At 38.0% G+C, this 16,064-nt stretch overlaps 1 protein-coding gene across 2 annotated transcripts in view; it reads right to left on the bottom strand.

Annotated features, from left to right (window-relative positions):
• Nucleotides 1–16,064, bottom strand: part of dnah7 (dynein, axonemal, heavy chain 7) — a 309,070-nt gene that overhangs the window by 272,334 nt on the left and 20,672 nt on the right. The window contains exons 8-12 of one of the 2 annotated variants that reach the window (XM_072261643.1): nucleotides 14,234–14,359; nucleotides 12,496–12,615; nucleotides 11,869–12,052; nucleotides 6,593–6,772; nucleotides 23–289 (exon numbers count right to left, since the gene is read on the bottom strand). In XM_072261643.1, the coding sequence (XP_072117744.1) occupies nucleotides 23–289; nucleotides 6,593–6,772; nucleotides 11,869–12,052; nucleotides 12,496–12,615; nucleotides 14,234–14,359 (877 nt within the window). Of the gene's footprint in view, nucleotides 1–22; nucleotides 290–6,592; nucleotides 6,773–11,868; nucleotides 12,053–12,495; nucleotides 12,616–14,233; nucleotides 14,360–16,064 lie in introns of those variants that run through there. The other variant, XM_072261644.1, reaches the window with a different exon arrangement.

Here is a 16,064-nt window from a genome sequence, read left to right as displayed (position 1 = left end):
CTTTTGAACTGCTAGTATGTACCTTTCGAGAGTTGTACTGAATTTCTTCTTTCAGTTTCTGATACTTAATTATTTCCTGTGCTGTCTCTTCAAATGTATGTTCTTCATTTAGAAATTGTTCCACATCTAAGTCAGCTTGCCTACTTATCAGCATGGTATACTTATCATATAGTTTTGTATGTTCTTGGGGCCCCAAACTTTCTTTGGCAACAACCTCTATAACTTTCCTTTTGTGTTCCTCTAAGATTTCATCTAAGATTATTGGTCTTAGGGTGCTCTTAACGTTAGTCTGTAACAAAAGAGAAAAAAGTAAATGAATTACTTTCAAGTACACAAGAAGAATTCTTTGAAAAGTTTACTTTCTCAGCAGGGAATATTAATGTGCAGGGAATGTAAGAATATGATCATATGCAGGCAGGAGGGACTAGTCTAATTTGGCACAGTCATCATGGGCCAAAGGGCCTGTACATGCTGTACTCCTCCATGTTCTAATGAGCTCAGCAGAATGGTAGGGATGTGAAGCATATGGCGGGACAATGAAGATATCATGACTGGCTAAAGAATTCTCAAACCATAATGAATTATGTCAGTAGAACAAGGTCTGCCCATACAATGGCTTTTTCATTCAAACATTTTTCTGCACAAATGTCTCTCCAGATCTCATTCCATCAGCTGTTCATTAGATCAACCCCTGTGTTAATGAACAAGATATGAAGCAAAGGTGTTGATGACAAAAGACAGTCATACAGATTGTCTGGGGGTTAGCAATCATTCTTCTCAAACTCAAAGGCCACAGATAAGGTTCATAGCACCCATGTAATGAGGTAAGCCTTTCTAGAATAACACAACTTGGCACTATTAAGCACTAAAGTACAAAGATGATCGTACATCTTGTATGCCCTGATCATCTGACCAGACTATCATAGCTAAATAGATGAGACTTAGAGCAGTCAAAACATAAGCAACATTTCACAATTACAAAAAATCATCATTTATTAAGACTAAAAGGTTCTCCAAGCCCAATATTGAATTTGCAAGATTGACCAAAGAAAGTTCCTTTCAAAGGCTTGGTAATGACCACACTTTCCTCTGGAAAATGCATGTCTCAGAGCCACAGATTACATCTGCCATCAAAATAGCTGTCTCTAGAAAACTTCCTTGATTTTACTCTTGGCTTGAGGTTCTGATCCACAAGGCTAAGATTCTCCCTGAAATTCTCAGTTAGCACTTTCATCAGTGCGCATGTGCAGAGAAAGGAAAATAGTGCCTTTCGCATTTCAATTCTGAGCAGATTCCCTTACACTGCTTAAGTCAGGAAACACCTCTCTTCATTGTCTTTAAACATAATTAACAGACCATCATGTCAAAACAGTTCTTGGTATCTCCTCACTGAACGAACCTCTCCCTTGCACACCAGCACACCACCATCTATATCCTGAAGGAGCAGATTCAATAGGACTGACCACAGAATTAACATACCTACAGGAGAAGTTCAGAGGCTGGGTACTTCACAGGAAGTAACTGGAGGATATCTGTTGACATGTAAAAGGCAAATGGAATACTGTCTATTTACTCGGATGAATGCAGCTCAGGAAGCTTCACACCATTCTGAACAGAGTAGCCCATTACATCGGTGCTCATTATTCCTCAACATTAATTCCCTCCACCACCAGCACAGAGTGACTACAATATATACCATCTACAAAATTACTAAGTTGCTCACTAAGGCAATAGCCTGCAACCTCCGTCACAAAGGCAAACAAAATCTATCACTTTCAAACTCCCCTCCAAGCCATATGTCATCCTAACAGAGAAACGAATCACTGTTTTTTTTTCATTTTTTTTTACTGGATCTAAGTAATGAAACTTTCCACTCTTCAACACTGTGGGAATATCTGATTCAGAAGAACCACAACATTTCATAGTGATGGCTCACTGTGCCCTTCATAAGAGTAATTACACATGGACAATAAATCCTGGACTTATTACCAACATCTAGATCTCAAAAACAAATAATACATGAAAAAGTGGTGACAAAAACATGTCTTTATTTATACTTGTGATGGATATTCACTGTCCAGGGCCAGGGGGCCATTTTGCCAACCTCAACTTTCTAACACAGCAGCGGACATTTCTAGAGATCAGAGAGCTGCTTTTGAGTTAAACTCCTGTCTCCTTTGCCATAGAGTGATCACAATTCTATCACCTTTACCATAGCATTGGAGAGGGATAGGAACAGACAAGTTAGGAAAGCGTTTAATTGGAGTAAGGGAGGGAAACGTTTGGAAGAAATGTGGCAAATGTTCAGGGGATATTTTGTGTGGAGTTCTGCAGAGGTACGTTCCAAAGAAACAGGGAAAGGAGGGTAGGGTACAGGAACCGCGGTATACAAAGGCTGTTGTAAATCTAGTCAAGAAGAAAAGAAGAGCTTACGAAATGTTCAAAAAACTAGGTAATGATACAGATCTAGAAGGTTATAAGGCTAGCAGAAGGAGCTTAAGGAAGAAATTAGGAGAGCCAGAACGGGCCATGAGAAGGCCTTGGCGGACAAGATTAAGGAAAACCCCAAGGCATTCTACAAGTATGTGAAGAGCAAGAGGATAAGACAGGAGAGAATAGGACCAATCAAGTGTGACAGTGGAACAGTGTGTATGGAACCAGAGGAGATAGCAGAGGTATTTAATGACTACTTTGCTTCAGTATTCACTACGGAAAAGGATCTTGGTGATTGTAGGTTTTGACTTACAGCGGACTGAAAAGCTTAGGCATGTAGATATTAAGGAAGAGATTGTGCTGGAGCTTTTGGAAAGCATCAAGTTGGATAAGTGACTGGGACTGGACGAGATGTACCCCAGGCTACTGTGGGAGGTGAGGGAGGAGATTTCTGAGCCTATGGCAATGATCTTTGCATCATCAATGGGGACAAGAAAGGTTCCAGAGGATTGGAGGGTTGTGGATATCGTTCCCTTGTTCAAGAAAGGGCATAAAGATAGCCCAGGAAATTATAGACCAGTAAGTCTTACTTCAGTAGTTGGTAAGTTGATGGAGAAGATCCTGAGAGGCAGGATTTATGAACATTTGGAGAGGCATAATATGATTAGAAATAGTCAGCATGGCTTTGTGAAAGGCAGGTTGTGCCTTATGAGCCTGATTGAATTTTTTGAGGATGTGACTAAACACATTGATGAAGGTAGAGCAGTAGATGTAGTGTATATGGATTTCAGCAAGGCATTCGATAAGGTACCCCATACAAGGCCTATTGAGAAAGTAAGGAGGCATGGGATTCAAGGGGACATTGCTTTGTGGATCCAGAACTGGCTTGCCCACAGAAGGCAAAGAGTGGTTGTAGATGGGTCATATTCTGCATGGAAATGGTGAACAGTGGTGTGCCTCAGGGATCTGTTCTTTTCTTTGTGATTTTTATAAGTGACCTGGATGAGGAAGTGGAGGGATGGGTTAGTAAATTTGCTGATGACACAAAGGTTGGGGGTGTTGTGGATAGTGTGGAGGGCTATCAGAGGTTACAGCGGGGCATTGATAGGATGCAAAACTGGGTTGAGAAGTGGCAGATGGAGTTCAACCCAGATAAGTGTGAGGTGGTTCATTTTGGTAGGTCAAATATGATGGCAGAATAGAGTATTAATGGTAAGATTCTTGGCAGTGTGGAGGATCAGAGGGATCTTGGGATCAGAGTCCATAGGATACTCAAAGCTGCTGCGCAGGTTGACTCTGTGGTTAAGAAGGCATATGGTGCATTGGCCTTCATCAATTGTGGGATTGACTTTAAGAGCCAAGAGGTAATGTTGCAGCTATATAAGACCCTGGTCAGACCCCACTTGAAGTATTTTGCTCAGTTCTGGTTGCCTCACTACCGGAAGGATGTGGAAACCATATGAAGGGTGCAGAGGAGATTTACAAGGATGTTGCCGGGATTGGGGAATATGCCTTATGAAAACAGGTTGAGTGAACTCGGCCTTTTCTCCTTGGAGCAATGGAGGATGAGAGGTGACCTGATTGGGCTGTACAAGATGATGAGAGCCAATGATCGTGTGGATAGTCAGAGGCTTTTTCCCAGGGCTGAAATAGCTAGCACGAGAGGGCACAGTTTTAAGGTGCTTCGAAGTAGGTACAGAGGAGATGTTAGGGGTAAGTTTTATTACGCTGAGAGTGGTGACAGCATGGAATGGGCAGCCAGCGATGGTGGGGGAGGCGGAAACAATAGGGTCTTTTAAGAGACTCCTGGATAGGTACATGGAGCTTAGAAAAATAGAGGGCTATGGGTAACCTTAGGCAATTTCTAAGGTGAGGTCATGATCGGCACAGCATTGTGCGCCAAAAGGCCTCTATTGTGCTGTAGGTTTTCTACGTTTCTAATTAATATTCCTTGATCAGCTTCCTGTTGTAAACAAGAACCAGCCTTCAGTTCTTAATGTAAGAATCTGAAGTTAAAAGGATAGCTTTGCAAACAAGCAGCAGTGCTTACAGAACACAGACTGCTGGCCCACAGCACTGGGCTGGCTGCTCAAGAGATGTAATACCAGAGAACACTTGCTAAGTTATTTAGCTCAAGGAAATTTGCAGACCAGATTGATTATTATCTGTTAGCACATCAAATTGTTGATCTATCAATAGCTGGAAGATTTATGTACTCAGAGGGTCAGCCTTTGGGATTTCTGCCACCAGAAGCTTTTAGACCGTACATGTGAAGTCACCAAGTGACAGAAAAATACTATAAATATTCGAGAACAGTCAAGCTTGCTAGAAATGGTCAAGGGATGGCAGGAAGCACGACAAAAAAAAAGTTGACTAGAATCCATTCCTCTATCTTTGATTTCTGTGACAGACAACCTGTTTGTCTGCAACTCATCAGTATGTCCCTTTAGCTTATAAGAATTATACTTGTTTTGAAAATAGTTTGTGTTTTAGAAGTAGTTTGTAATTTGGAAATCTTTTATAGAATAAAACCTCTGAGTTTTAAATATGTTTTAAGAATTTTATCTAAATTTCTCACTACAAATAAATGAACTGTGTTTAAACAACTTTGTTAGTTGGAAATATCTCCTCCTTGGTAGGGAGAGGGGACCTACCACTCAAATAGTAGGTATGGGCAGCTAAACTCGCTATGGAGGATAAACAGAGAAGTAATTTATCCTTTGTAGAGTAGGTGGTTACAGTATAACCTCACTTTCATGAGGGTACCCATAGCTGTCAATATGGTATAGAGCTTAAGATCTTCGTCTGAGTTCAGAACATCTAGCTGAGCAAACTCAATACCATTACATACTGAAGAGTTCCAATAATGCAAACTGTATCTTTTTGATTAATGATATACAATAATAGAATAACAAACATTATTTGAAAAAGCTGTCTGTTAAATTGCATAATCTTGTTTTGACATAACTGCAAATTTACAAATACATGTCCAATCATCTTTTGAAAGTTCAAAAGAATTTGCTTTCTCCAGCCTTCAGAGATAGTGTTCCTGATCATGAGAAATACTTGAATAATTTATTTTTTCCCAATTATTTAAAATGTATAATTTTTGGCTACTGACCTCCCTTGCACTAACAACTTCTCTCAAATTCTGAATAGCTCTCCCATCTCTCTTCTCATAGTCATAGTCATAGTCATACTTTATTAATCCCGGGGGAAATTGGTTTTTGTTAACATGCTCTAGCATATTGGGAAAATCTAAACCTCTCCAATCTTTGCAACTTGCATTGGCATCAAGAAATCTTAAATATACAGCCCCAGGTCTCTATAAATATATTGCCTTTTCATCGTGTTTCTCCCAAAGGAGATCATTTCACAAACCATATTAAATTCTATCTACCATTTCAAAATCTACCTTTATTCACATGAATTCTAAAGCTACCTTCCTACTGTTTCATATGGTGGAAAGTTCAGCAGCAACCTTGAAAACTGTACCCCCTAACTCCAGGTCATATCAAAGTCACTTCAATTTTAAGGGCTTGAACAGTTTGGCCTTTTGCAAAAAAAAACATTCCATACCTGCTTGGATTTCCTTATTCCAGCAATAAAACTCTTTGCCGGCCATAACTTTTTTATCATTTACATTTCATTTTCAAAATGTAGCCCAATTACATCAAAACACATCTGTATATAGCCACATGTGAAGCATTGTAAAGTGACCCAAAGACAGTGAAAGGTACAGATAAGTTGGACAACAAAGTGAAACAAGGCCCAAAATGAGTATAAATGAAGAAAATGATGTTTTTCCCTGAGAAATTAGTAAAGGAAAACCTGAAATTGTTGCAAATACCTAGAGTGCCAAAATCACCAATCTACTGTGAATTGTACCACATGGAATTTTTTTAAGCAATGTTTATACTTATACATCGTTTTGGTTGTCAGTTCTCAATTTGGAATAAAACAAATACTCAATTAAACTATTTGTAATTTCTCAATAAAACATAAGGAAATGGAAATCATTTTTGAAATTCTGAAGAAAGATTTTATTCCATTATAATTGTGAAAGAATTCACATCCCATGAATGAAATAAGTAATGGATGTAAATTCTATATTACTTTCAAGGTAAATATTCTACAATTTAATATGAAACCTGCTTACCCATTCAGTGTACAGTTTTGTCTCAACTCTTGGCACTAAATTCATTGTTTTGAGCATGACATCATAAACGCTCAAGAACAGTAGTTCAAAATCCTTGAACTCTGGTTCAAATTGGATAGCATTATTTTTTAGGATTAGATGCATAATAAAGCCCGGATGTTCATAAACACGAATAGAATCCTAAGTAGAAAATATAAATACAATTTACAAAAATTAATCCATATCCATTATTTCAATTCTATGTAGATATATTATGGCAAATCAAAACTGATTGAATAATAAACATAAATACAAAGATTTATAGATGAGGAATGTACTAAGAAATTTTACAGAAAACAATATGTGACATTGTTCTTATAAATTATTAAGGATTATGTTATGTAACATTAAAGTTCCTTTCTCATTCTACAACCATTTTTATACTTGTGAGTACATAGTAGTAATATAGGGATGCATCTATTTTTCAATAACTCATGCAGGCATGCATCATTACTCCATTGCATTTCCGAATTCTGTCTAATTACTTATAATATCACATTATACAAGATGGCCATCTTACAATTTTCTGAATGCAACAAGATTCAAAGTTCAAAGTAAATTTATTATCTAAGTACATGTATGTCACCCTATACTGTACAACACCAAGATTCATTTTCTTGTGGGCAGACACTGTAAATTAAAGAAACAACAGAATCAATGAAAAGATCATACACAACAAGATGGACAAATAACCAATATACAAAGGACAACAAACTATGCAAATATGAAAGGAAATATAATAATAATAATAATAAAATAATCAATAAATATTGAGAACATGAGATGAAGAATTCTTGAAAGTGAGTCCATACATTGTGGAAACTGTTCAGTGATGGGGCAAGTGAAGTTGAACGAAGTTATTCCCTCCAGTTCAATGCCTGATGGTTGAAGGGGAATAACTTCCTGAAGTCATTCCTGCCTGTGGTCATCAAACTTTACAACTCCTCCCTTGGAGGGTCAGACACCCTGAGCCGATAGGCTTGTCCTGGACTTATTTCATAATTTACTGGCATAATTTATATGTTACTATTTAACTATTTATGGTTCTATTACTATTTATTATTTATGTTGCAACTGTGACGAAAACCAATTTCCCCCAGGATCAATAAAGTATGACTATGACTATGACTATGAACCTGGTGACGTGGGTCCTGAGCCTCCTATACCTTCTTCCTTATGGCAGCAGTTAGAAGAGAGCATGGATAGGTGGTGGAAGTCTATGATGATGGATGCTACTTTCTTGCGAAAGCATGCCATGTGGATGTGCTCAATGGTGGGGAGGGCTTCACCCATGATGGACTGGGCCATATCCACTACTTTTTTGTAGGATTTTCCATTCAAGTGCATTGGTGTTTCTATGCCAGGCCATGATGCAACCAGTCAATAAACTCTCCACCATACATCTATAGATGTTTGTCAAAGTTTTAGATGTCATGCCAATCTTTGCAAAATTCTAAGGAAGTAGACATTCTGTTGTGCTTTCATCATAATTGTACTTATGTACCAGTTCCAGAACAGGTCCTCTGAAATGATAACATCAATTTAAAGTTGCTGACCCTCTCCACCTCTGATTCCCCTATTGAGGACTGGCTCATGGACATTTGGCTTCCTCCTGAAGTTCCTTGGTATTGCTGACATTGAGTGAGAGGTTGCTGTTGTGGCACCAATGAGCCAGATTTTCAATCTCCCTCCTATATGCTGATTCACCACCACCTTTGATTCAGCCAATGACCGTGGTGTCATCAGCAAACTTAAATATGGCATTGAAAATGTTTTCAGCCTCACATTCATACTAGAATTATTAAAGTGACTAGAGCAGGGGTCTCAGTAGATTGTGGAGTTTGCGGAAGAGGTGTTGTTGCCAGTCTGAATTGACTGTGGTCTGCAAGTGAGGGGATCGAGAATCCAATTGCACAAACAAGTATTTAGGCCAAGGTCTTGAAGCTTATTAATTAGTCTTAAGGGGATGATAGTGGTCAATGCCAAGCTGTACTCAATAAAGAGCATCCTTTTGTATGCATATTTGATGTCCAGGTGCTCCAGGGTTAAGAGAAGAGCCAATGAAATGGTATCTGCTGTGCACCTGTTGTGCTGGTAGGCAAATTGGAGTGGATCCAAGTTGCTTCTCAGGCAGGAAGTTGATATGTTTCTTCACCAACCTCTCAAAACACTTCATCACAATGAATGTAAGTACTACTGGATGATAGTCAATGAGGTAAGTTACCATGTTCTTCTTTGGCAACAGTATAATTGAAGCCTGCTTGAAACAGTTAGGTATCTCAGACTGCCAAAGCGAGAGGTTAAGAATCTCAGTGAGCACTCCAGCCAGTTAATCAACACAGGTCCTTAGTATTTAGCTAGATAACCCATCTGTACCGGATGCTTTCCATGGGTTCACACTCCTGAAAGATGCTGACACATCAACCTCAGATACTGAAATCATAAGGTCATTGGGGGCTTTGAGAATTTGTGAAGCTTCCCCCATATTTTGAAAGTCAAAGTCAGTATAGAAGTCATTGAGCTCAAAAGAGCAAAGCCATATTGTTACCTTTACATCTGGTTTCACTTTGTAAGCGGTAATAGTATTCAAGCCCTGTCACAGCTGTCAAGCATCATTCATTGCTTTAAGTTTGGTCTGGAATTGCCACTTCACACATGATGGCCTTCCAGAGATCATACCTGGACTCTTGTATCTTATTTGGTCATCAGACCCGAATGCCACTGATCTGGCCTTCAACAGATTGCAGATCTCATGGTTCATCCAGGGCCTCTGGTTGCAGAAGACCCTGAATGATTTTGTGGGGACACACTCATCCACCCATTTTAAAGTTTATGACGAGCATGGTGTGTGTATTAACTCAGATCCTCCAACGAGTCATTGAACAAGGTCCTGGCCATTGACTTGAGGTGATCCTGTTGCTGCACCTCTGCCTCCTTTGTTGTCATCATCTCTGGAGCCTTATTCTTTAGCCTCTACCTGTATGCAGGTAGGAGGAGGACAGCCAGGGCATGCAGTCTAGGCATGGAAAAATAGGCATTACTAATTGTAGTTTAGCAGTAGTCAAGTGCATTGGGACCCCTGGTGCTGTAGATTATATGCTGATGATAATTGAGCAGAGATTTCTTCAAGCAAGCCTGTTTGAAATCTCAGACTATGATTTGAAATGCATCTGGGTGGACTGTTTCTTGTTTGGTGACGGCAGCATTAAATATTTTGAATACCTGATTACAATCGGCTTTTGGCAGTATGCAAACGGAGGTCAGGAACCTGGAAGAGAATTCTCTTGGCAAGTAGTACTGTCAGCACTTAATCATTAGATAGGTAAAGTCTGGGTAACAGGAGTTCAACAAGACCAAGCCCACTACATCCAAACACCAGAGACTTCACCATGAAAAACAGACCCCCATCTTTTGCCTTCTCTGAATCAGCAGTTCAGTCCAACCTGTGTATCGAGAAGCCCTAAAGTCTGATCACCGAATCCAGCATGTTTGAAGTGAGCCATAACTCTATGAAACAGAACACAGCAATTCCTCATTTTCAGGCTGCAGATTACAGTGCGTGTAATTCAGAAGTATATTAAAAAATTTTGTAAGCTGCTAGCAACAAGTCAACACATCGCTGTGGTTCTCTGGTGCTATCTTGGTCCCTCTGTAAAAGTCCATCTGTATTCTGGTTATTTAACAGGAACAAATTAGTTGAAACCCAAAAAACGTGTAGTACAGCTGCCTCTTGTTGAATTTTGTAATCACCTTATAAATGTATTTCTCACTGAAACTTTCTGTTTTGTGCACCATTGAAGTTTACTCGGGTACAGAATTGGAGTCTGATTCAAGCCCAACTTGGTGCTTGTTTATATTTTCCCATGCTAGGCCTAATATGTCAATACACTATTTTCTAGCATAAGATTCCAATCCAAACTAAGATATAATGGCTTGGTCACAGTACACACTTGATTGGACACAGGCCCAACACACAGCATCGGGTAACCAGGATCTAAGAGAGTGGAAGGGAACTTTACATCGCCAAACTCATTGGAACTATTCCGCTTGCTGTGGGGAAAACAAAACACATAATTTTTGTAGAATGTCTTACTAGGAAAAAATGAATTTATTTTAAAATTATAAAATATGACCTGCAATATCTTTCTTATGTTTAAATTTTAACAGCTCCATTCGGCTGGCTGATGGCGCAATGACATCAACGCCAGACTCTGGAACGGAGGTTCCTGGGTTCAAATCCAGTCAGGGCCACTCCCGAGTACGCTTTCCATCGTGCTGGGTTGAGTGTCGCAATCACAACTGACCTCGTAAAATAAAGGGAAAAAATACTGCAAAATAGCTGTGTGAGGAGTGGCCCGCCACACAGTCTCTCTCTCTCGCTCTGCACCTTGTAAAGGTATGAAAAAGACATCGTCCTGCCAACATCGCGCGCGCGCACGCACATGCCAGAAAAAATTTAACAGCTCCAAAATATGTACAAAAATTAGCTAAGTATACATGATATATGGTAGATTATTCTGATAAAAGTTTTATACATCTAAATTCTATTTTTCAACCAAAATCATCAATAAATGTACCACTCATACATATAACTACTGTATGTACTGTGGAGAGCATTCTAATGGGTTGCATCACCATCTGATATGAAGGGGTCACTGCACAGGATTGGGAAAAGCTGCAGAAAGTTGTGAACTCAGCCAGCTCTATCATGGGCACTAGCCTCTCCAGCGTCGAGGACATCTTCAAAAAGACGGCATCCATCATTACCGACCTCCATCACCCAGGACATGCCCCCTTCTCATTGCTACCTTCAAGGAGGTGGTTCTGGAGCCTGAAGAAACACACTCAACATTTCAGGAACAGCTTCTTTTCCTTCTGCCATCAGATTTTTGAGTGGACAATGAACCCATGTACACTACCTCACTATTTTTTGCTCTCTTTTTGAACTACTTATTAATTTTTTATTTATATTTCTTATTGCAATTTGTAGCTTTTTTCCATTAGGTACTGCAATGTACTGCTGCCACAAAGTACGAAATTTCACGACATATGCCAGTGATAACTGAGTCTGATTTGGAACTATCAGCCATTAACATTAATCGTAATCAGGTTTGTTTCAATTTTTCAGATTGTAATTACAAAGCATCCATTAAGGTCTATATAAACTGCACCATATAAAGCATGTTAGTGTTCTGGAGTGTAATTAGCAGCACACTGTATGTAGCAGATACACATACCGGCCGTTGCACAATTAAATCAGTATAGTCCTGAATGGAATTTAACGTTAAACTTTGCAGTTGTGATGTCATCAGAGTCGCAGCACAATTAAAAAAAGACTGTAGCTTGGCACTGTCAGTACCACTGGGAACCTGTCTCCGCTTATTTCCCAGGTAATAAATATTTTGAACTTCAGGAAACCATCTAAAAGACATTACAAGAAAAAGGTTTAAAAATTGACTAAGAAAACCTCTAAAATTTACCACAATTTTTTTCCATTTGTAGCTCAATTTATTGGAATGTTTTCTAGTACTCATTGATGACACATCCTTAAAATATTGTAATTATGTAATATTTTATCAGATAAATAAAACAACAATATTTCAAAAATAAAACAATGTAGATACTAGAGGTTTAAAGTTAATAGAAAATGCAGGAAATAATCAGAAGATCAAGCAGCAAGTAGAGAGGGAGAAACAGAATTAATGTTTCAGATCAACGATTTGCAGCAAAATAGAAAATAAATGTATTTCTAGGGCAAATATTAGGTATAAACGTCTCCAGTACTACTTGACGTAAGTATTCTTTTGTTTTTAATTTTAAGTACTTTACACCTAAGCATTGGTATTATTTTAAGTTGGTCATACTTTTTAAGGAGTTGCTCTTTTGCTGATTCAATGTGCCTCATAAATAAGACCTGGAATGTAGTTAGCTCCATTGATTCCTTACGATTACGAAATTCTTCGGCATCAATGAACCTTAAATCTCTGCAAAAAAGGAAGAGTTGTTTTCTATTAAAATGCACTATTTCACTACATTTCAAAAGCAAAGTAAATACCCTAAAGTTTCAAGCTGAATGCTAAATTTCTTATTGCTAAGCTACAGAGCATTTTGCTATAGATCCAAATTGTAACACTAGAGAACATGTAATTATAATCCATAATACAAACATAAAATGCTGGAAACATTTTTCAGGTCAGTTGGCATTTGTGGTAAGAGAAACAGTTGATATTTCATGTCATGGGCCCTTCAGTAAAGGTACAGTTTCATAAAGGCATTATTTTTGTTAACCTCTGAAATGACTTGGTCATAACTTTGAAAGTGTAGAAGACAAATTAGTATAATAATAAAATTGATCAATTCACAGACTGATAAGTAACAGGTATGTACACGTTAAGTGAGGAGAAATCTGCATAGTGACAGGGGATTGCAATTTTAAAAAATCTCTTTTTTATTTGGCAATGTATGCTACATTTGTTCACAAAAATGGTATGGCTGTCCCACTCTTCTGGTTAAAAGATAAAAAATGAACCCAACTCTCCCAAAAACATACTGTATATTCTTGGGTAATATACTCCACACATAGTTCCAAAATCAGTCTCTCTGTGAAACAACATATAATTAGATATTCTGAACAAAGTTGCTCATGCAGACAAGCCTTCGAAGTATTATCCAGTAGCTACCCAGAATTAAAATAATTGATTTATTTACTTCTTGACTGGAATATACAAACATATATTGTTTAAAATATCTATTACTTATCTATACTTATCATAAATCTCATCATCCAGCTTACTGCGTACAGAATGTGAAATAAACCTTTGAAAATCAGGAAAACAATCAGAACTTAAAAATGCTAGCTTATAACAAGCTCATGATCAAATTTTAATTGCCAGGCCTTAACAGATTAATACTGTGCTGTATCCACTTAATATATGATTCTGCCGTGATAAAATACCAGTTCTCTGCAGAACCACTAAAATTCAATTGTGACATTATTCCATGGATTATGCATTTTTCTGTTAAATCTTGATTTCATCAACTTCATTATTCTTCATTGTTCCATCACAAATATCTCACTCTTCCATTCTACATCAAATGACAATGTCAAATTTGTTTTTTAACATATTGAATGGATGTTTATATCTCTCAGTGCATTACTTTGATTACTGTGACAAATGAAATCAAACTGAATCTTTCTCAAATCAAAAGTGAATTATGTTTGATTATTCAATTACCAACCGTATGATGAAAAATTATAACTATATTATATTGATGGTGTTTATCATTTCAATGAGTTAGCACCTTTCTTAAAACTGTATTAAACATAAATATAAAAGAAATAAAATGGATGAGTGCTGAGATCTTCCCTCCAGCACTTGGATTTGCAAGTAGGAATATAGAAGTCTAAGCAAACATAGGAATGGATTTTGCATACTGCATACCCAGCACTTAGTGGTGAGATTACCCACTTTCTTCTTTCATTTTTAAAGAACAAGCAATCTAAAACAGGGTTAAAAAAAAATAACAATAACCAAGAAACAATGCTGACTTTAGCTAGAGTATAATTAGAGCGGTTGTAGATGGCTAAACACAAGAACTCACTTAAAAGAACATTGCCAGAGATCCAAGACAGCCAACATGGTGGGATTTATTGAATTTAGGTTTGCCTTGATGAATTTTTGTGCCGACAAAAATGACTTATTCCATGGTTTTGGTACTATTTCCAACCTTAAATGCAAGAGACATAGATTATGACATATTTTGTTCAGGATTAGATTGCAAATTTTCATAGATACTAATCATAAAATCATTAAATCATGCAAGGACTCATTGAATATCACAGGTTAAAACTTGCAGGCATCAAAGCATTATTTTTTGGACAAGGGACTGAGATTTTCAGGATGGCCCATCATAAAATAAAATATTTCAAATAGTCAATGAATTATAAATTCATCAGAAAGCTGTTTAATTAACTTCTATTATCAAATCTTACATTTGTAAGGTGCATGAATGAGATAATATTTCTAGAAATTGAAATTCACAGCTAAGTATAAAGCAACATTGCCCAGTGCTTTAAACAAGACTCAAAGAATTTTGGTGTAAAAAAGACTGGCTGAACAGACTTTTGAGAATGATTTTAAGAAAGTAAGTCCAAAACTAATGCTACATCAGATTAGAAACTGCTTATAAAGGAGAATTAAAAAAGTTATATTAATGTGTCAGTTAGATTTTCAATAATGTGTTGTAAGAATAAATGTTTTCCTAATTGCTTTTGTGAAAATTATTGGGTAGATTTGATAGATTAATGGTCCTAACAGTTGAAATATTACTTGATGTTATACAAGCATGTGAAAACATGTCTCAGCAACAGAGAATCACAGATTCATAGAAAAGTGCAGCACAGAAAAAGGCCATTCAGCCCATCTAGTCCTTGCTGAACCATTCAAAACTGCCTACTCCGGTTGACCTGCACAGGGACCATAGCCCCCCATACCCCTACCATCCATGTACCTATCCAAACTTCTCTTAGACGTTGAAATCTAGTTCGCATGCACCACTTGTGCTAGCAGCTTGCTCCACAGTCTCACAACCCTCTGAGTGAAGATGTTTCCCATCATAGTCCCCTCAAACTTTTCACATTTCACCCACATCTTCTACGTTCCAAGGAATAAAGTCCTAACCTATTCAATCTTTCCACGTAACCAAGGTTCTTCAGACTCGGCAACATCCTTGTAAATTTTCTCTGCACTCTTTCAACCTTATTTAAATCTTTCCTGTAGGTAGGTGATGAAAACTGTATGCAATACTCCAAATTGTAGGCCTCACTAACATCCATCTCTTGTACACAAGTGCAGCATATAAAAAGGCCATTCAGCCCATCTAGTCCTTGCTGAACCACTTAAAACTGCCTACTCCTGTCGACCCACACAGGGACCATAGCCCTCCATACCCCTACCATCCATGTACCTATCCAAACTGCATACAATACTCCAAATTGTAGGCCTCACCAATATTTTATACAACTTCAACATAACATCCATCTCTTGTACTCAATACTTAGATTTATGAAGGCAAATGCATCAAAAGCTTTCTTTATGACCCTATCTACCTGTGACGCCACTTTCAGTAAAATATTGACCTGTATTCCCAGATCCCTTTGTTCTACTGCCCTACCATTCACTGTGTAAGACCGACCCTGCTTAGTCCTACCAAAGTGTAACAACTTGCAGTTGTCTACATTAAATTCCATCTGTCATTTTTCAGCCCATTTTTCCAGCTGGTCCAGATCCCGCTGCAAATTGTGATAGCCTTCCTCGGTGTCCACTACATGCCCAAATTTGTGTCATCTGCAAATTTGCTGATCCGGTAAACCACATTATCATCCAGGTCATTGATACAGATGACAAACGCCAGAGGAACCAGCACCAATGCC

The sequence above is a fragment of the Mobula birostris genome, chromosome 6 (genome assembly GCF_030028105.1).
Source record: "Mobula birostris isolate sMobBir1 chromosome 6, sMobBir1.hap1, whole genome shotgun sequence".
In the NCBI taxonomy this organism is placed as follows: Eukaryota; Metazoa; Chordata; class Chondrichthyes; order Myliobatiformes; family Myliobatidae; genus Mobula; species Mobula birostris.
This window is presented reverse-complemented; position numbering and strand designations above follow the sequence as displayed.